The sequence below is a fragment of the Lacerta agilis genome, chromosome 10, assembly GCF_009819535.1.
Source record: "Lacerta agilis isolate rLacAgi1 chromosome 10, rLacAgi1.pri, whole genome shotgun sequence".
Taxonomy (NCBI): Eukaryota; Metazoa; Chordata; class Lepidosauria; order Squamata; family Lacertidae; genus Lacerta; species Lacerta agilis.
Window position 1 is genome coordinate 30,159,563 of NC_046321.1, and position 22,016 is coordinate 30,181,578.

General features: G+C 45.0%; 1 protein-coding gene across 2 annotated transcripts; it reads left to right on the plus strand.

Moving 5' to 3' along the window:
• The first annotated feature begins 907 nt into the window (after window positions 1-907).
• On the plus strand, window positions 908-21,546 carry LOC117054169 (cytochrome P450 2D14-like). 2 transcript variants are annotated; one of them, XM_033162706.1, is made up of 9 exons: window positions 908-1,278; window positions 2,613-2,784; window positions 3,540-3,692; window positions 6,427-6,587; window positions 8,249-8,422; window positions 14,990-15,131; window positions 16,435-16,622; window positions 18,070-18,211; window positions 21,198-21,546. In XM_033162706.1, the coding sequence occupies exons 1-9, from the start codon at window positions 1,054-1,056 to the stop codon at window positions 21,383-21,385; spliced, it is 1,545 nt and encodes a 514-aa protein (XP_033018597.1). In that variant the 5' UTR covers window positions 908-1,053; the 3' UTR covers window positions 21,386-21,546. The 2 variants fall into 2 exon arrangements, with proteins under 2 accessions (XP_033018597.1, XP_033018598.1); XM_033162707.1 differs by lacking the exon at window positions 21,198-21,546 and adding an exon at window positions 18,674-19,335 and having other exon boundaries at window positions 909-1,278.
• The last annotated feature ends 470 nt before the right edge of the window (window positions 21,547-22,016 follow it).

Sequence of the window (22,016 nt, forward strand, 5' to 3'; positions counted from 1 at the left end):
AACGCCGTTTACCTTCCCGCCAGAGCAGTACCTATTTATCTACTTGCACTTTGATGTGTTTTCGAACTGCTAGGTTGGCAGGAGCTGGGACCGAACAACGGGAGCTCAACCTGTCGCGGAGATTTGAACCGCCGACCTTCTGATCGGCAAGCCCTAGGCTCAGTGGTTTAGATCACAGCGCCACTCACGTCCCTAAAGAGGTATAATAGTCAAATAAACTTTCAAGTAAGAATGACCATGTGAGACTGTAAGCAGCAAGTAGGATAATGAGTAGGTTGATAATGGGTGGTGTAAGAGGATATGCAGCATAATAAGGAATAAATCGGAGGACATGGAGGAATTGATGGGGAAACTGCGAGTTATGAGACAAATAAAGATATTCATAGAAAGTATGTACCAAACAATGGAAAATGCATTAATAATACTAATAATAATAAAAAGTATAATTAAAAAATAGTCAAATAAAAGTTTGGTGGATACCAAAAATGCCATTATAAAAGATGGCAGAACTCCATTGAAGTACTGCCTATTGGAGCAAGGCAGAAAGGAAAACTGAAAAGGAGGGGCTTATGCACTCAGCTGGGCACATGTTGGAAGCTGGTTGATCCATGTACCTCTTATCCTTGACCAGAATCCAAGACCATCCTTGTATTCCATATCTCTCATCTTCCAAACCATCTATCAGAGGTGTATAACCCTCACCAGAGGATTCTCTACTAGGTTCAATGACTTACCTAAATTCAACTTCATATCATGTCAACGACCTTCCTTATCTGACCTACGAAGGTTAAATTTGATTAACTGAACTTTTCACTTGTACACTGGACTTTCAGTCCTTGTGCAATCGCTCCTCATTTATAGTATTAAAGCCCTTGCATACCTTTTAAGATAACCATATTAATAGTGGCACATCATGTTCCAAAAGTGACTCAAAGCAGAGAATAAAAGAGAACAAAGGAGAATTAGAGAAACAAGCAGAGGCAAGAACACCGCCAGCCTGCAGAACAAGAGTTGGGGAGAGAGAAACTAAGCGGAGGGAAGGGGGAGCTTCCAATGGCTGGGATCGCAGCTTCCATCTCTTGGCTGGGGAGCCAACTCTCCTCCAGCCACAACAACCTCCCAGCTCTGGCCTTGTCTCTCATACTGCTTGCTCTGCTGCTTGATTATGTCAAGTGGAGGAGGAGAAGCAGCCGCTGGCCACCAGGACCCACCCCTCTGCCTTTCATTGGGAACTTGCTGCTGCTGGATTTAAAGAACCCACATAAATCTGTTCAAGATGTAAGTACTGGCTGCACCATCTCTGAGGACATTGCATGTTATTGAATGATTCACAAACACACCACAAAGACGTAACCGGCTACATCTTTGTGGTGTGTTTGTGAATGCTTCCACATAACCTAGGTTTCATGTTGTTTTGTGGTTTGTTATTGAATGATTACATTAGCCAAGCTCTTAGTATTATTTAATTAGTTAGCCAGATAGTTATTACCTGTTCTTCAGCCTAAGGCTACAGGGCAGGTAGTGGCTGTACTAGAATCCCAACCCTCTCCATCATATTGCACAATATTCAGCTACAGTTTTTGTTCTAATTAATTGATGCAGATTGACAAACACACACACACACACACACACACACACAGAGAGAGAGAGAGAGAGTTTATTTTTGACACAGCCCTGCTTCCAATGTTCAATGGCCTGCCCAGGACACTAATACCATACCGTGGTGGCTTTAGTCTGAGATAATTAGGATTACGGTAGTAAGGAGAGCTTTCATTTAAGTTTGGCCTTGTGTTGTTACATTGGTCTTTTTATGAACCATTTTTTTAAAGGCCCCAAGGGTTTCTTTCTTTACATGATGCATTTTCATTCTTCTCTTCAACCAAAAGGTAGTAGTCTGTAGTGTGCAGAACAGCAACCCCTCCGTCTGACCACCCCTGCCGCCTCCCAGCCACCAAGTGAGGCTCTCAGCCTCCTCCCTTCCCAGAACAATGCCAAGAGGGCAGAGGTCGAAGCAAAGGGTTTTGCTACCACTGCTGTTGTGGCTGCCACGGGAAAATTAGTATAACCTGTATTTTTTGACTGCGCTGGTAGAAGAAGAAGAAGAGTTTGGATTTGATATCCCGCTTTTCACTACCCAAAGGAGTCTCAAAGCGGCTAACATTCTCCTTTCCCTTCCTCCCCCACAACAAACACTCTGTGAGGTGAGTGGGGCTGAGAGACTTCAGAGAAGTGTGACTAGCCCAAGGTCACCCAGCAGCTGCATGTGGAGGAGCGGAGACGCAAACCCGGTTCCCCAGATTACGAGTCTACCGCTCTTAACCATTACACCACACCATTAAGGGAAGATATATCTTCCCTTAATGCTCAAAATAATTGGCTAAATTGTAACATTTACTACATTAAAGAATTTAGGGGGATCTGGCCGCCCCCAACAAACCCATAACAACATATTCTGGAGAAAATGAATATTTTTCTGAAACATTTCAAGCTTGAAATTAGTTTGTGCTTTTTGGATTTTCCCATATATATTGTGCTGCAACATTATACCTTCCCTACTTTTATTGTCCTTTACCCTTGGATAATTGTCTCCCTTTCCTTCCTATTGATTAAAGCTGGAAAAAAAGTTTGGACCAGCCATCTTTCTGCAGGTTGGATGGAGAAATATGGTCATCCTGAGTGGGTTCAAGACAATAAAGGAGGCCCTGGGACGAAACCCTGAGAACTTTGTTGACCGAGCACCAGTTCCACTGCTGAATCTAATAAACCACGGGAAGAATTGTGAAGGCAAGTATTGCTGATACCTTGATGAACTGAATATGCAGTAGGATTGTGACCCATCTCCCCTCACACACAAAAGTAGCTGAGGAAGGAAGAATTTGGAGAGGATGGAACACACTTTCAAGAGATCCAGAAACAACAGAGAAGTACACCAGTGTGCTAATTCTGTTGTCCCACTTGCCCTTCCCATTAAAATGATGGAAGAAAAGAATCAGGAGAGTAGGAGAAACAAGCAGCAAGTGAGCAGGCATGCAAGTGGGCCAGGATGGCACTTCAGGTTGTAAATGAAAGATTCTATTGCCTGGGAGAAGATACATATTCATGTGACATGTCAGGGAGATTTTTGAGGAGTTCATTCTTCTTTCACTCAGCTATAAACAACTAACAGAGGTAGAGACAGGAAGGTGGACTAGAAGCGTTTGTAGATTTATTTGCAAGTTAACCATACAAGTGAGCAGGACAGCTACCACCTGCTGGCTGGCTGTCAACACAAGATGGCAGGCAGCAAAAGCGTTGTTCAGTCTCTGCAGTTGTCTATGGACTCCCAGTGCCAGAAGAATGGGCCAGCAATCTAATGCGGACACTGCTAGTCTTCATTTTTAAAAACAACAAACAATAACAAATACAAAGGATTAACTAGTTCATTAGACAAATGGTGAACTGCCATGAAGCTATTTTACATAATATATAAATTAATATTTATTTTAAATAATATATTATTTTACATTATATACATATTTATTTTATTTTACAAACTTCAGGAATAACAGTAGCAACATGCGACAATGGCTGGAGGGAGCAGAGGCGATTCATTGTCTCCCTCCTCAATAACTTTGTGAGGGGGAAGCCAACGCTTGAAGAAAGAGTGTCTGAAGAAGCTGGATACTTGTGCTCTGAGTTCAAATCCAAAGAAGGTATATCTCATTGTTGGGGACATTCTTCCTGCTGTGGGATCTCATTGATGCAAAAACGCTAAGAGGATTCTATAAAGCTCATTCCCATCTCAATATCTTCTCACATTTCATTTTTGAAGCATGTAAAATTATTTTGCAGCACTATAATTTTGATTAGCACTATAAAGAATGCAAAATTTATTATGGCACATGCTTTCAAGGATTAGAGTCCTCTTTCTGAGATGCACTGAGTGCAAACCTAAATGAGCAGACAATATAAACACACAGTGGTGGGAAGGAATTAAGGTCAGACAAAAAGAAAATGCAAGAAGAACAGAGAGTAATACATAAAAATGACATGGTTCCATTGACACTTGGCAATGCAGTTGCTGGTGATAACACAAACTTCCTGGCATTGGTAAGCTGGTTGACAGGTGTAGTTTGATACACAGCTATAATATCAATTCAAAAAACAAATGATAAAGTTGAATGTCTTTTTTATAACAATTTTTATTGTTTTCCAATTAATTCAGATTACATCAAATAAAACATCTACAAACATACAAACTTAAATCTGTGCTCTGCCGAGCTGCGACTCCCCTCCCTCTCGTCAGCAGGTTTTCTAGTCCAATCCTATCGCGCAGTTTTTACCACTTCAATCTATTGACCTTTGTCAAAGGTTTATTCCAATCCTACTAGTGTTTTCAAACTTCCTCGATTCAATCTTAAATAATCCACAAATTTACTCCAATCTCTTTGAAACCTTGAATCATCCTGGTTTCTGACCCTGCCTGTCAGTTTTGCAAGTTCAGCATATTCCACCACCTTCATCTGCCACTCATCAATCGTTGGTAACAAAATTTAATGTCTTTTTTGCCTTCATTTTTGCATTTCCCATTTCAAACATTTCTTTCACTGTGCTATTCTAGTTTCCCCCCACCATCAGCTCTTTTGAGCCTCTAATACAACATCTAATACAATGATAATTATCTGTTACAGCCATGAAACAACTCTAGCTATTTCCTGTCACAAGAAGACTTCCCAGTCTATCTTTCCTTGACATCCTCAATTTTCATTTGGTTTTGCTGCTGCTCCTTGGTTTATATTTTCCTCCCTTTTTATATACTGTATCTCCTTTTACCCTTTTTTCTGGTGTTCATAAATCTATCCCTGCTTGTATATTTAACATTATTCCACTCTTTTAAAAAATAGTTTTCTAGTAATTCCCACTCACTTATTATTATTTTCTTATCCATATTTCTTATTGTACCTGTCATATTGGCTGATTCTATAAATTCTGTTAGTTTAAACAGCCACTAATCTTTTGTCAGTGTTGCCTTTTCTTCCCACATTTTTGCATAAGCTATTCTTGCCGCTGCTGTCGCGTAGAGGAATAGGTTGTTTGTTTTAAATAGTTTGTTAATTTGAAAGTATTGAAACCAGTCACTCACAAATTCTGAAGTTTCTTCTCTTCCTTTAAGTCCTACTTCGTCTTCTTCGATAGTCACAAGATCTCTATAGGTTCCCCATTTGTCTCCCATATTCATCTTCTTGACTCCTACTGCTTCTGTCGGAGATATCCACAGAGGTGTTTTTCTTTCCAGGAGATATCTGTATCTCCTCCATACATTGTACAGACTTCTTATTACATGACTGAAAAAGGCCTTGTGTACTTTTGTTTTGCCATAGTATAGATAGCTATGCCAAGCATTCCTTAGACCATGTCCTTCTAGGTCCAGGATTCCTGTGTTTTTCAATTCAGTCCATTCCTTCAGCCATACTAGGTATGCCATCTCATAATACAACTTGAAGTCTGGTAGAGAAAATCCTCCCCTCTTTTTGTCATCAGTAAGGATTTTATATTTAATTCTGGGCTAACCCCCCCCCCCCGCCATACAAAATTGGTCAGGTCCCTCTTCCATTGTTTGAAGTGATTCATATTTCCTAGTACATGTAATGACTGGAATAGGAAGTTCATTTTGGGGAGTAGGTTCAACTTTATTGCAGATATTCTACCCTTAACAATTTAACATATGCTAAAAGAATTTGAATCTGGGGAACTTCAAATTCTTCTCCGTGTACCAGTATTGACAGCAACATGGTTAGTTCTCTTTTAGGTCCTCCTCAGTTCTGGCTGCTATGAGAAAGGATTGGTGGAATGTGGGGGTGATTTGATGCTGTGAGGTATATAGCTGTTCATCTGTGTTATGTGGCAGGAATTTACAATTATTTGAGGGGTGAGTGAGTAGTTCTTGGTGGCATGTGATTGCCACACCTTTTGGATCTTTTTATCTTTGTTAATTTGTATCTTTAATTGAACTTTTCTGTGCTTTGTGAATGGCGTAACAATATAGGAAATGCCAGTTCCATAGGAAAGACCCACACAATTGGCTCTGCTCACACTCAGTCCCTAGTCATGGGATTACATTATGGCAAAGTAGCTTCTTCATGTTTGGGGCTGTGCTTGAGGGGACCCACAGGCAGAAGGCTTTCTTTATTATTTAGACTTCCACACCAACCTCCAAAAACTGCACTCCAAAAACTGCTGTACAACTTCCATCCTTTCTTTTTTATTATTAAAGATTTTCTTGATTTACAAAAGTGTGTGCAATGTCTCTGATAGGTGTTGAAGCCAAAGATACTTGGAGGATGCCAAATTGGAGAAGGCCAGCCTAAACAATGGCTGTAGAATGAAAAATGAGTAATATATGATGACATAGCTCTAATCTGTTCATTGTTTTTACATCTCATCAAGGTTCTCCTTTTGATCCACAAATCCTCATCTACAGGGCTGTTAATAATATAATCTGCACCCTAACACTTGGTGACCGCTTTGAATACAGTGATGAGAAATTCCTGAATATAATGCATCTGACTGAGGAGATCTTGAAGGAAGTAACCAGAAATTTGCCCCAGGTGTCGTCATGAGTTTGTCTGGGTATTAAAAGGAAACAGCAATTTGGGGTTTGATGAGTCAACATAAAAAGGGGCAGGACTTGTGCTTGTGTGTTTTGTGTGGTACCACATCCTTGACTGCCCTTCAAAATATATTTAAAACCTGGCCTTCTTAATAGAGGAAGAACACAGGCTAAAGACAAATACAGGAAGATTAAAACATGAACATAAGCAATCAAAGTCAAAGGTGGTTTATGAAAAATATTAGAGGCAAAATAAACCTTTTTATAATACAACTTTAAAAAGAAAATCAGAAAGACAACAATTCCTTTAATTAAAAAACAATTGTCAATATGTTACTAATGAGCATAAACAAAAGGAGGTCAAAATGATAATAAACAAAATAATAAACATATCAGTTTAATACATAAAATGGGAGAAAGTAGCATCCACTAGTATTTTGACAGATGCGGAGAAGCTCCAGCCCATCAACCTAATTCAGCCTAGCACGTGACCCAAATTTTCCCTCAAGCTACAGCTACCTGCTGGGACACGGGTGGCACTGTGGGTTAAACCACAGTGCCTAAAGCTTGCCAATCAGAAGGTCGGCGCTTCAAATCCCCGTGACGGGGTGAGCTCCCATTGCTCGGTCCCTGCTCCTGCCAACCTAGCAGTTCAAAAGCACATCAAAGTGCAAGTAGATAAATACGGTAGGTATCACTCTGGCGGGAAGGTAAACGGTGTTTCCATGTGCTGCTCGCGGCTTAGTCATGCTGGCCACATGACCCAGAAGCTGTATGCCGGCTCCCTCGGCCAATAAAGCGAGATGAGCGCCGCAACCCCAGAGTCGTCCGCAACTGGACCTAATGGTCAGGGGTCCCTTTACCTTTACAGCTACCTGCTACCTGCCTGCCACCTGGTGTTTTATGTGATATCATGCAGCTACAAATGAACAATCAACAGCTTAAGGGAGCTTCCGATTGTTCATTTGCAACTGGGGCTCCCTTTCAGTATTCATCACCCAGACACGCTGAGATTGACTCCACTAGAAAGTTCTGCATCGGGAATGCGAAGCACTTCCTCAACTACTTCGACCTTGGAAGCCCTTTAGGTTTTGGGAATAGGATATTTGAAGGAACTGAAATCTCCTTCCTATGTTAGCTTGCCTGCCTATTGAAATCATCACCAGAGACCCTTGTATATCCTAACACCCACACCCACATCATGGCTAAGGAAAGGGCATTATATTGTGAACTATAGCAGTGTTTTTCAACCACTGTTCCGCGGCACACTAGTGTGCCGCGAGATGTTGCCTGTTGTGCCGTGGGAAAATTACTTTATATATAGTCAATATAGGCACAGAGCTAAATTTTTTAACATTTTCTAATGGTGGTGTGCCTCGTGATTTTTTTTCATGAAACAAGTGTGCCTTTGCCCAAAAAAGGTTGAAAAACACTGAACTATAGGAACAAACAAGAGTCCTTAAATGTACCAAATGCAGGAACGGGGGGGGGGGGATGGGAATGGAGCCAAGGGAAAAGAATCCCCACATAAGCATGAAGAAGTAGCTAGTTAGGAACTTCCTACTAGAATGCAATTTCCCTTCAAGTGAAATATCTAAGAAATGTATCCTGTATCTGAAAATGTGATGTCTCTTTCTTTTGTGATTTCTGCTATGCCAGCTTATTGTTGCGGGATCCTGGTTTTCCTGTTTTCCTGGACCTCATCGTAAACTGCAGAAACACTATGAAGAAGTTAGCACTACCCTAAGAGAGATTGTGAATGAACATAAGAAAACAAGAGATCCCACCTTTCCAAGAGATTTGATTGATGCATTTCTGGATGAGATGGATAAGGTGGGGAGACATTTATGGACTCAGAACCTCTGGGACTTCTTTTGTAGCTTCTGCATTGGGATTGATTACTTTTGTTTAGAATTTGTGCCACCTAGACTATGCCAGTACAACTGCAAGACAGCTCCCCTCCTTTGTAAGAAAGCAGAGGAAGAAAACTTCTGCAAGGAGGAAGGAAAATTATAGAGCCCTCCCTTCTTTCCCCTGCAGTCCACATCTCAGTGCTGCATGATTCAGAGCAATGGTTTGCGGCCATTAAATGGTTCAAACGTGTTAAGTTGTGGGTGGACACAACAGACGACACAGCGATTTCCAAAACAGCTCTTATTTATTTGCAGGCTGGAACAGAACTGAGCTGGAGGCCTCAGCCACCAGCTTATATAGAGCTCAGCTACAATGTAACAGTAACAACATTCTGCAGCTAACCAATCCCTGAGTGTCAGTTTCTAATCCTTCATTTGCATAAGCTGACCTGAGTGAAAACCGCAGCAGAATAAACTATATACACACACCCCTGGTGGCCAAGGTGAGAACTTCAATACATAACACCCCTCCCCACCGAGATAAGGCATTAGGTTACAAGCATAGTGGTTCCATTATATACAGCAATATTCATTAAAACACATAGCATAACAGTTCAATTTACGATGCAGCATTATGTGTGCAAATTGTGTGTCACATAGTCTTTTAGATATGCTGGGCGTTTGGGAACCCTACCTGACCGCCGTGGGCCAGTATCAGAGCCCGGTTGGCTGCCCGAGTCCCGTTGCGACTGCTGTGCTACCACTGGTGTCGTTGGGCCTGAGGTCTCCGGCTCCGCTGCTGTTGGAAGGCCTGTCACGATCGGACTTGGTGGACACTCAGGCAAGGCGGTGGTCGGCGTCTCAGGGGAGTCAGGCAAAACCCCTGCAGTGGCTCGGCTTGGCCCCATGTCCGCAGTTTGTGAAGGGGGTGTAGATGGAGCCTCGCCTTCCAATGGTGTCGGTTCTAGAGCTGAGGCTGCCGTTGAGGGTACTGCGGTATCGTCCAAAGTTCCAACCCGGCGCCTCAGTTGGTCTATGTGCCGGCGCCACAAACGCCCGTCCTCAAGTGCCACCTGATATGAGCGGGGCCCAGTGACTCCCACTATCGTGGCCGGCACCCAAGGAACGTCCCCCACGTAGTTTCTGGCAAAAACCTTATCCCCGGGAATAAAAGACCTTGGTGCGTTAGCACCGCCCGGGGGCTCGGCTACCCCGAAGTCTGGATGCAACCGGTCGAGCGGAGATCTGAGGCGACGGCCCATAAGCAGTTCAGCTGGACTCCGCCCTGTGGCTGCATGCGGGGTAATGTGTTGCACGAGCAAGTATTCCGTAACTCGCTCATGCCAGTCCTTCTGGTCCAGGCGTGCCAGTGCCTCTTTCGCTGAGCGCACCATTCGTTCTGCCTGTCCGTTGCTGGCCGGGTGGAATGGAGCTGTTAGGGCGTGGCGGATGCCCAGCCCCAAGAGGTACCTTTCAAAAGCGCCCGATGTGAACTGTGGCCCGTTGTCGGAGACGAGGACATCAGGACATCCATGCGTTGCGAATAGGCCCCGCAGCACCCGGACTATGGCTTCGGTAGTGGTGGAGGGCATCAGAGCCACCTCCAGCCATTTCGAATAAGCGTCCACCACTACCATAAAGGTCCGGCCGTGAAAAGGGCCAGCAAGGTCAATGTGCAGCCTCGACCAGGGTGCCTTTGGCGTCTCCCAGGTGTTGCCCTTAGCTGCCGGTGGTGCAGGTCTCGATTCTTGACACGCTTGACAGGAGGCAACCCAGGAGGTGATGGCCTCGTCCATGTTAGGCCACCAGACGTAACACCGAGCCAACGCCTTCATTTTAACGATCCCTGGGTGGCCGATGTGCAGGGCCTCAAGGACGCGTTGGCGGAGTCTTTGGGGAACCACGACTCGGTCTCCCCACAGTAGGCAGCCGCGATGAGCCGAGAGCTCATGCTGTCTGGTCGCAAATGGCTGGAACTCAGATGTGAATGGCCCTTCTGGCCACCCCCTCCACACCCAGTTGAGCACACGTCTGATGGTGCGGTCCTGGGAAGATGCGGAGGCCACATCGGTAGCCGACACTGGTGCAGCTGGGAGGTCCTCAAGCAGGAGTACCGATGAAGCAGGAGCTGGATCTTCCACCAACGCCGGAAGGGGGCAACGACTGAGGGCATCAGCATGGCCCAGCGACTTTCCCGGGCGATGAATGAGCCGATAGCTGTATGCTGCCAGAAAAACAGTCCATCGCAGCATGCGTGGCGAGAGGATCGGCGGAGTAGGTCTGTCTCCTGCAAGGAGGCCCAGGAGCGGCTTGTGGTCAGTGATGAGGTCAAAGGTTCTCCCGTAGAGATATTCGTGGAACCTCTTCACTCCAGCCACAAGCGCCAGTGCCTCCTTGTCGAGCTGGCTGTAGTTCCGTTCCGCCGGAGACAGCGTTCGAGAGAAGTAAGCAAGTGGTGCTTCCCTCCCATCCGGGAACCGGTGACTGAGGACTGCACCGATGCCAAAGGGCGAGGCGTCACAGGCGAGGACCAGTGGTATGGCTTCACTGTACTGTACCAGCACACTGTCTGAGGAGAGGAGGGACTTGACTGCGTTGAAGGCCGCTGTCTCCCGATGACCCCAGGACCATGGCGCCTTTGTGCTGAGCAGGCGGTGGAGAGGCTCAGCTAGCGTTGCCTTGTGGGGCAGGAACATATTGTAGAAGTTCAGCAGCCCCAGGAACGCCTGCAATTCAGTCTTGTTCTTTGGAATCGGGGCCTCCTGAATGGCCCGGATTTTGGATGCCGTTGGGTGAAGGCCAGAGGCGTTGATGAGGTAGCCCAGGAACTCCACCTGTGGAACGGCAATCAGACACTTTTCCTTCTTCACCTTGAGTCCGGCCTCCTGGAACCTGGTCAGCACAGCGCGGAGGCGCTCGAACAGCTGCTGATTTGAGTCTGCGGATACCAGTACATCATCGAAATATGGTACCACGCCTGGCAGTCCCTGCAGAAGGCGCTCCATGAGGCTTTGAAAGATGCCGGGAGCCACGCTCACCCCGAACTGTAGTCGGCGGCATCGGAACGCTCCTCGGTGGGTGACGATCGTCTGAGCTTCAGCGGTGGCGTCGTCAACAGGCAGTTGTTGATAGGCTTGGGCAAGGTCCAGCTTAGCAAAGACCTTGCCTTCGCCCAAAGAATGCAGCAGGTGTTGGACGACGGGAACTGGATACGCGTGCTGCTGAAGCGCCTTGTTGATCGTGCACTTGTAGTCTGCGCATATCCTCACCGACCCATCCGGCTTGACAGGTGTGACGATAGGCGTTTCCCACTTGGCATGGTCGACCGGCTCCAAAACCCCTTGCGCGATTAATTTGTCCAGTTGTTCGTCCACCTTAGCCTTGAGGGCGAACGGAACCCGGCGTGGCTTTAGCTTGATTGGAGCTACTTGTGGATCAAGGCTAAAGGAGATGGGTGTGCCTGTATATTGGCCCAAGGTGCCATCGAAAACCTCGGCAAATTCTTTAGTTAACCTTTCCACTTCCGTGTTGGAGATGCAGTTGATGCCGGTGACTTCCAGGCCGAGGGCGCCAAACCATTCTAGCCCTAGGAGGCTGGGCCGCGGGTCTTCAACTACCACGAGTCGGAGTGGGCCCGAGAAGTTCTTGAACTTGACCTGGAACTGGCCGACGCCCGTCACGGGAATGTCGTTCCCCTGGTAGTCCCTCAGGTGTACACGATGTCGGTCAAGCTGCCTCTTAGACAGCTTGGGCACAAGTCTTTTGATAGTGCTCCAGGACACAACGGACAGGGCAGACCCGGTGTCGATCTCCATGTCACACGGAGCTCCTTCGATGAGCACCGTGATGTGTAGTTTGCGTCGCGTAGGCGAGTCGGTTTGTCCAATCGTGGTTCCGGATGAGCAGCAACAGTTGGTGAGAGCGAAACAGTTACTGTTTGCGGACCGGGTTGACGACTTGGACTTGCGAGATGGTGAAGAGGCTGTGTTTGATGGCGTAGATCGGCAGACCTTGGCGATGTGACCCTTTCGGGAGCACTGCCGGCAGATGGCGTCTCTGAATCGGCATTTGACGCGGGGGTGGTCGCCTCCACAGCCGGCGCATTCTGATTGGCCCTTGGACTTCTGTTTGAACTTCCCGCGTTCCCGCTTCGTCTGGTGCACGTCATCGTCTTCGCTGGTTGATGCCTCGTCGCTGCTAGCCTCTTCATGGTGTACGGCGATTGGCTTTTTTGTAGGTCGTGGGCTGCTGGCCTTGCGGATCTCCTGGGCGGAGAGTTCAGCCGCTTCTGAGGCCGCAGCCTCCTCGATAGCCTTCTGCAGCGTGAGGTCTGGCTTGGCAAGGAGGCGCCGTTGCAGGCGGTTGTCCCAGACCCCGCAGACGATCCGATCCATCATGGCATCGTCTAAGTCTCGGAACTCGCAGGTTAATGCGGCCTTTCGGAGAGCGGCGACGTAGTCGTTGATCGACTCCCCCTCTGCCTGGTTCCGGTGGTAAAAGGCGTGGCGGGCCGCAATTTTGGACGGCTTGGGCGCGTAGTGGCCGCGTAGCTTTTCTTGTAGTGCGTCCCATGGTGCTCTGTGAACTGCGAGTGGAGCGACTAAAACTCTGGCCGTCTCAAACACTTCGGGCCCGCAGAGGCTGAGGAAAAGGCCTCGCTTCCGCTCCTCTGATACCTCTGTTAGCTCGTTTGCCTGAAGGTAGCATTCGAACCGAGCGAGATATGAGTCCCATGATTCAGAGGCCGGGGCAAACGGCGGTAGAGGCACTAGTGTAGCCATGATTCCGATGCCGACGTGGTGGGCGATGGATGGAACACAGTGCTCTAGCCAGAACGGGCAGCTCTGAGTTGGTTCTGTTCAGTGATTTCGCTCAGCGTTTCAGCTCAGTGATTCAGCTCAGTGATTCAGCTCAGTGATTTGCCCTTGCGCTGACTGGCTGTGTGCTGTCTGTGTTCTGATGTCCATTATCCCATCCTCGTCGCCAGTGTTAAGTTGTGGGTGGACACAACAGACGACACAGCGATTTCCAAAACAGCTCTTATTTATTTGCAGGCTGGAACAGAACTGAGCTGGAGGCCTCAGCCACCAGCTTATATAGAGCTCAGCTACAATGTAACAGTAACAACATTCTGCAGCTAACCAATCCCTGAGTGTCAGTTTCTAATCCTTCATTTGCATAAGCTGACCTGAGTGAAAACCGCAGCAGAATAAACTATATACACACACCCCTGGTGGCCAAGGTGAGAACTTCAATACATAACAAAACGTTTCGGCTTTCAAAGTTTTTTCCCCTGCTTCTGAGAGGTAAGTTCTCAAGGCAGAGTGGTAGGGCATAGCTTCCTTTTGAATTTGAGAGCACTGGAGTCTTGAAGTACCTGTGATGTTTGCTTTATTTACAAATATAGAAGCAGAATGTACCGGAAGCAAACATGCTCCTTCAGTTGAGAGCAAATCCCAGAAAGCACAAGGGCTGTACCCTCAGTTTCCACAAACGACTGCTAGAAGCTTTCCTTCACTCTGTCGCATTCCAACCTGCAAATAGTTTTGGGCTCCTTCACTCTCTTTCTGTCCATCTGCATAGCTGGAGGAGCTTCACTTTCTCTGCACTCTGCTTTCGCCCACCTGCCACCCTCCAGATATTTTGGACTGCAGTTTCCATCAGCCCTCAAGACATGTGGAGGCTGGCAGGTTGGTGGTGACTGATTCCAACCATCCCTACTACATGTGCTGCCTCAGCTTGTGTAGTGGCCAAACACAAGCCCCACAGATACTACATGCACCAGTTTGGGATTCTCTGCTGGGTTTTTTTCAGGACTTGCACAAGGATAGGGTGATAACCTAACACATCCCTTGGTGTCTGCACTTGCTGTGTCTTGAGATCAATTATGCAGGGTGGGACTTACATGTCCCGTTCCCTCTCCCCATCTTTTATTCAAGTTGGCACCCCTGCACCCAGCACACTTTCCAGCAGGGTCAGCAAGAGTGGTGCTCAGGGGGAGTCAAGGGCACTTCACCAAGAGCCCCCTCAGACCTTGCACTGGTGTTAGTTGCCACCAAAACCAAAGATGCAATTCAGTATGCAATTCAGGTCTAAAAGAGACTTTTAGTAATATTGGATGCTGAGCCATGTATGCACAAAGGCATATGTGGCCTCAGTAAACAACCATTACATGCAGTTATGATGCCTCTTGGCAGATATTAAGCAGTTGTTTCTCTAGAACTGGGGGGGTGGGATGGGGTGGGAAGAGAGGGGTGATTTCTCAGCGTAATTATGCCAGAATAAGAGCTAGGTTGTATTAGATGTTACTTCGGGGAGGGGGTTGCCATGTTTTTCAACAGCCATGTGCTTTTGGAAATGTCTAGTTTCCCACTGTTTCTCAAGGAACCGAGCAGTTTTCTTTATTCACTTCACTTTGGTCTGATACATATCTTGCAGACTATTGATAACAAGGGCAACAATCATTAGTACACACTATTCTCTCACAAACATGACATAAAATTGTGCTTTTTGCATGTGAGTAACCGACTTGTTCCATTTCCTCCAGGCTAAAGGGAAACCAGAGAACAGTTTTAATGAACGAAACCTTATCAATATCATATTTGAGTTGTTTGGGGCTGCTAGTGACACAATTTCTTCCACCTTGCTCTATGGACTGTTGAACATAGTCGATCATCCTGAGGTTCAGAGTAAGTGATCAGTACTGGAGGAAATGCAAAACCCTGTGAAGTATCTGTCTTTTTGAAGGCTGGGTGACAGTCCTGCAGAATGAGCAGAATTAGCTACGTGGGCTGTTCAGTTGCTTTATATCTGATTTGGATTCAAAAATAATCAGGAGGAGGAGTGGGTTAAGAAATCAGTATATAAATAATAACAGCAATGATAAAATGAACCAAAGTTAGAAGCAAAGCAACTGGAACCCAAGCACTTGGAAAACAAAGCTGTTTTGCTTAATACAGTAGGATCATGTCTTTTGGGTTGGTAGCATGTAAAGCCAAAATTGCTTATAGTCAGAACAATCTTCTGGTAACTACCGCCACATGGGAAATCTTATCTTCCAAGCTAGCACAGGATCTCATGGGACTGTTTCAGATCTTGCAAGATCTTACAAAGGCCTGTACAGCTCACACAGGTGTTTCCCAGAGCCCAGTAAGAAAGGCAGAGAGCTTAAAATGTCTTTCCATGCCAGGTTTTCTGGCTTAGTCTACTCTCCATCTCTGCCCACCTGATTGCTGTCAGGTCCATCTCCTGTTCCCAGCTGAATACTACCCTTTCTTTTATTTAACAGCATTTGTATACCACTTAATTGTAAGTAAAACCTCTAAGTGGTTTACAGAGTGCTGCCCAAAGTGTTGTTTGGTTTATATTGTATGCTGCTGTTGATCTGTCTGCATCTTTCAACTTTCTCAAAGCAAATAGTGGTGGAATTGAAGCTAGGTTGGCTATACAACTCAGCTGTTTTTCAGCATTTCATAGGATCATTTGCTACCAAGGAGTGTAGTGGAAGCTACTAACATGAGTTTGGCCAAACTGCGGGAGGCAGTGAAGGATAGGCGTGCCTGGCGTGCTCTGGTCCATGGGGTCACGAAGAGTCGGACACGACTGAACGACTGAACAAAGTGTAGTGGAGTCTCCTTCTTTGGAGGTCTTTAAGCAGAGGCTTGACAGCCATCTGTCAGGAATGCTTTGATGGTGTTTCCTGCTTGGCAGGGGGTTGGACTGGATGGCCCTTGTGGTCTCTTCCAACTCTATGATTCTATGATCAGGTAAAACTACCACCTGCTAAAGACTGAATCAATATTTGAGTTATTTTGGGGATATTCAGCAGACCATTAGTTGGAGACTCAAGTTCAAATCCCTGCTCAGCTTTAAAATTCACAGTGTCCAAGCCTGTTGAAACCATAAAAAACATGCTACAATCAGCTTGGAGAATTGGAAGGATTAGGATACATATGCAATGCATTAATACTTATAAACTTCTAATATTTCCAGAAAGGGTCCAAGAAGAAATTGATGAAGAGATTGGCAGGGTACGATCACCTGTGATGGAAGACCAGTTAAAACTGCCTTATACTTGCGCTGTGTTACATGAAATTCAACGTTGTGCTGATGTTTTACCTGTTGCAGCTCCATATATGACACACACAGATATTGAGGTTGGCAAGTTCATCATTCCTAAGGTACAGTCCCAGAAAAACACACTTGTAGAAAAGGAAATCATTGCTGTTGCTTCAGAACTAGATTGATCACTTATAAAGAAGCATGTGAGAGATCTTGATGCTCACAGTAGCAGAAGTCAATTGAGCTGGAATAATAATAATAATAATAATAATAATAATAATAATAATAATAATAGTTTTATTATATATAACTTACCAATCTGACTGGGTTGCCCCCAGCCACCTCTCAGCAGCTTCCAACATATATGAAAACATCAAACATTTAAAAACTTCCGTATACAGGTCTGCCTTCAGATGTCTTCTAAAAGTTGTATTGTTACTCATCTTGGCTCAGGGATCACATGACTCCATACCCTCCAACATTTCCCCAATGAAAATAGGGACATTTTAAAGAAAAGCCAAGTTAAGTAGGTTTTCCAGTTCAGTTCCCAAGCTGCCGCTGATCTGGCCATTTCCCCCTCCAACTCCAGGTCATCCTCATTGGGTTGATCATATGGCTCAAGCATCTGTCAGGACATTATGGTACCGAGCTGAAGTGCTATCTCTCAGTCTAACAATCCATTTTCTTCACTGCATAGCCAGGAACATTTCCCACCAATAACCTCATGTGTACAAGAATCAGATCTTGTAAATCGAGCAAACTTTAGATGAAAACTCTATTTTATTTCTTGTGGTGATTACATTACTCCATGAGAGGTACAGACTGTGGCAACACGGGAACAGGCCTTTTCTGCAGTGGCTTCCTATTTGTGGAATGCTCCTCCTAGGGAGGCTCACCAGGCACCTTCATTATGTTTAGGTGAATGGAGAAAATGTTTCTTTTTAACTAGGCCATTGGGCAATTAACATTCTATGTCCTTTTAACTGTGTTTGTGAGAGTTGGATTACAGGTTTGGTTTGTTATTCTTATGTATTTTGTATTTTCATGTTGTGAGCTGCAGTGTGATCACAGTTGAAGGGGGGCATACAAATTAAAGGTAAAGGGACCCCTGACCATCAGGTCCAGTCGTGTCCGACTCTGGGGTTGCGGCGCTCTATAGGCCAAGGGAGCCGGCGTTTGTCCACAGACAGCTTCCGGGTCATGTGGCCAGCATGACAAAGCCGCTTCTGGCGAACCAGAGCAGCGCACGGAAACGCCGTTTACCTTCCCGCTGGAGCGGTCCCTATTTATCTACTTGCACTTTAATGTGCTTTCGAACTGCTAGGTGGGCAGGAGCTGGGACCGAGCAACGGGAGCTCACCCCGTGGCAGGGATTTGAACTGCCGACCTTCTGATCAGCAAGCCCTAGACTCTGTGGTTTAACCCACAGTGCCACCTGGGTCCCTTGCATACAAATTACATAAATATAATAAATTTAATTATAATAATGCATTTCATTTTGAGAAAAACAACTAGGAGATAAAGCCGGCATTGGATTCTAATCTCTTTGTCTCTCTGCCATTTTAGGAGACTGCCGTCTTTAATCATCTGTCCTCTGTGCTAAAGGATGAGACAATGTGGGAGAAGCCACATGACTTTTACCCAGAGCACTTCCTGGATGCAGATGGGCAGTTTGTCAAGCGAGAGGCCTTCCTACCTTTCTCTCTAGGTAAATCCCAGAGAGGAATGGCTGAGCTATAAGGGGAAAGGTTGCAAGCTGTCCTGTTATCTTCCTTTCTCTTTCCCACATGGTAACAAGAGTAACAGTTTTCCATAATCAGCTGCCTTGAATATAGACTCATGTGCAGGCTCATGTTGTCTGGCTGAGACTGATAGGAAGAGGAGCTTAAGAACATCTGAAGGGCCACAGGTCGTCCACCTCTGCTTTCATCTTCACATCCTTTTCAGTGTCACATAAGTTAACACCAAACAACCAAAACAGTTTTATTCCTTAGCATTTCAAGGAGAATATGGACTCACTTAAGCCCTTAAAAGCACAAGCATGGGTCGGAGGGGCTAAAAATCAACATGAGCTGATTAGAACTGAAGTTTCATAAAGAGAATGTGAGGGTTCTGTGCTGTTCTTCCTCCTGATCTCATGCTCAAAGTATTATGCATCCTTTTTACACAGGTCGTCATGCTTGCCCTGGAGAACGATGGGCCAGAATGGAGCTCTTCCTCTTCTTCACCAGCCTCCTGCAGCATTTCACCTTTCGCATTCCTGAGAACTATCCCAGGCCCAAGACTGAAAGATTATTTGCCCTAACAGTTCATCCAGCCCCATTCCAGATTTCTGCCATTCCTAGATGATGTTTCCAAGCATAGTATATCCAGCAGTCTAAGCATCAGCCTCAAAAGCAACTACAGAGCAGAAACAAGGAGCAGCGGTTTTTAAAATTAATATAAATATTTATGTATTTCTTAAAATAGTATTCATAAAAATATCAGAGCGTTTTACAACAATCATATGTAAAATCATTCAATAAAATCATATAAAATTTAAAAATCAGGAATCAACTAACTACAGTTTAGGATATAGAATGGAAAAACCCAACAATGGGAAATGCAGGGATATAAAGCATGATCTGAGGTGAGGATAATAACAGGTAATAACAACCAGATGATAAATCACCCTTGAAGCTGCTCATTAGGAACTATGTATAAAAGTAGCATGCCCTGATGTTATACAACCAGTCTACCTGTATGGTACATTGTATATGGCTAAGAATATGCTTTTGCATGCAGACTATAAGATTATTCAGCATTCAACAAATAAAAATATAGACACACCAAGAATGACTCTTTGTGCTTTCCTGCCTTTGTTACCACAACTAGGTTAAGGCCATTCACTTTCCTGTCTTCAGCAGATTTAAAATCCAGGTGGATTTTGTTCTTTTGATTGCAGAAAATTTCTAGAAAATCTCTCATTCATATATATACAGAGAGAGAGAGAGAGATTTATTGATTAAAAAAACAAAAAAACAAATAGTCAACAAAAACACTTTAACACATTACAAAAAGATGTAATGGTTTTATAATACATATCTTCTATAGCCACTACCCGTCACCCCATCATGGTTCCTTAGTACTTCTTGGTTTGTCGCACTGATCTTTATCAATAATAATACATCTTAGTTCTCTTCATTTTCTACTTTCCTACAGAAGTTACTCCAGGCCTGCCAATGAGTTCAGATTTTTGCAGTGCTCCCTGAGATTCTTTCTATACATGTCCCATTCACTCATAAATGTTTGTTCAGTTCAGTCCCTTAATTTTGCCGTCATTTTTGCTAATTCTGTGAACAGTTTTGATTGGCGCTCCAGTTTAGTCGGTGTTACATCTCCTTTCTATTGTTGTTGTTTTTGGAGCTGGCATTCCAACTCAAAACATAAATCAGTTGAGGACAACTCAAGAGACAGACCCAAGCACAATCAATGCAATTAACAGCAACATTTAATTTACACTAACACTCCTTCTAATTGGGCAGGTTTAGATCCATTCCAAGGATAGGCATGCCTGGCGTACTCTGGTCCATGGGGTCACGAAGAGTCGGACACGACTGAACGACTGAACAACAACAACAAAGATCCATTCCAATCTGGATTCGAGCATGGCCAGGGGAGGAGTCATGAGCTTTTCAAGGAGTGGGACAGGCAGAATGCAACTTTGCTTTGGCTTCTTGTTGTCTCTTCTTCTTTTGATATTTAATATCTCTGGTGCCATCAAGATAGAATTACTGCAGTACGCTCTGTATGGGGCTTCCTTTGTGCTTGATTCAGAAGCTGCATTTAGATCAAAATGTTGTGGCATGAATCCTGATGGGAGAGAGACCCTAACAGTGCATAACCCCTCTGTTCAGAGATCTGCACTGGTTGCTCATTTGATACTGGTCCAAATTCAAGGTGTTAATATTAGTATATTAATCTTTTGGCCACTTGGGACTAATACCGGTAATTAAATCCAGAGACTCCAAGATAATAATAGCTAGGTAGGCTCAGCTCACTCTTTAAATTTTAAAAGAACTGCGAGGACCAGTGTGCGTAGGAAGCTAAATTTTGCACCTCCCTGTAGCCTGGACTACAAGAGCAAAGGGAGGCGAGAGAACCAGCCCCTCCCCACTGCCGCCTCTCACAGTTTGGTTCTCTCTGTTGACACCAGATGGAGATCTTTGTTCTCTGGCTCCCTACTGATGAACAGCCCTTTAACCTCTGGAACCTATTTATTGATCCAGCCAGCTGTCTGTAGTGGGTAGTGTGGTAAGGCAGTTTCGTGTGGAGTAAATAACAAGACCTTTGACAAAGTTACACTAAAACAAAGCTAGACTAGTGGCAGCAATTTCATCAATTATTGTTACAGTGTAAAGGGAAGGGGGGGGAGAGGTATTGCGATGAGGTTTAGTCTGATGGACAAATTCCTGCCCAGCTATGAATATGGCAACCAGCAATTGGTCCATAGCAAGCAAGGTCAAGTATAGCCAAATAGCCTAGAAAAGAGGGAGGGGGGGACAGAGATCTGATGAGGGACCAGGTGGGGAGGTGGATACTGACCGGGTTTTAAATACACGAGATGCAGGCCAGAGTGGAGCCTATAGGTGCAGTCCGATCCACCCCTTCCTCCTCATCTCATGCACAAAATACTATGTCTCCTTTTCCTACAGGTCGCCATGCATGCCCTGGAGAACCCCTGGCCAAAATGGAGCTCTTCCTCTTCTTCACCAGCCTTCTGCAGCATTTCACCTTTTGCTTTCCCAAAAACTGTCCTAAGCCCAAGATAGAAAGAGTATTTGCCCTAATAGTTAATCCATCCCCTTTCCAGATTTGTGCCATTCCTAGAAAATATTTCTAAGCTTAGTGTATCTTACAGTCTAACCATTAACCTCAAAAGCAACTACAGAATCCAGGAACATGAAGCATTTATTCATTTTATGTATTAATAAACATACCAATAAGTAATATCAGCGCAGTTTACAACCATAACACCATACAATAAAACCATATAAAAAATTTAAATCAGACCCCTGAAGAGAATACACCAGGGGGCTGAGAGGGATACACTCCCAATGCCTATGCCAAGGTTTACCTACAGCTGAAATAATAAATAAATAAAGTTGTGCCCAATTTTAATCTCAAAATGTTTGTTGTGGTCTGGCTCCGGGGGGGGGGGGGTTGCTGTGACTGCATATGCAATGTCAGGAGAAGGTCCTGATCATTTCTTGGGAAACATAGAGCAGATTGTGAAAAGCAGGCTCAACAATAAATATTGAAAGAGATTTCAAGTTGGCCTAAGGCCAGATCTGAATCTGTGATAAAAATCAGATATTTAACTACAGGGTTCACATAACTAGAATCTTGCTTGACTGTAGCCCAAATTGCCCCATCCCATGCAGTCCTAATTTTGGTTGTGTCCTGTTAGGGCTTAAAGGAACATAGCCACCAATACCACAGCTGCAGTCCTACCAAGCATGCCAGCTTGGGTA

Coding starts and splice junctions, on each gene's coding strand:
- LOC117054169 (XM_033162706.1), top strand. CDS start 1,054: ATGGCTGGGATCGCAGCTTCCATCTCTTGGCTGGGGAGCCAACTCTCC. Junction 2,785..3,539: donor CCACGGGAAGAATTGTGAAG/GCAAGTATTGCT, acceptor TACAAACTTCAG/GAATAACAGTAGCAACATGC. Junction 8,423..14,989: donor TTCTGGATGAGATGGATAAG/GTGGGGAGACAT, acceptor CATTTCCTCCAG/GCTAAAGGGAAACCAGAGAA.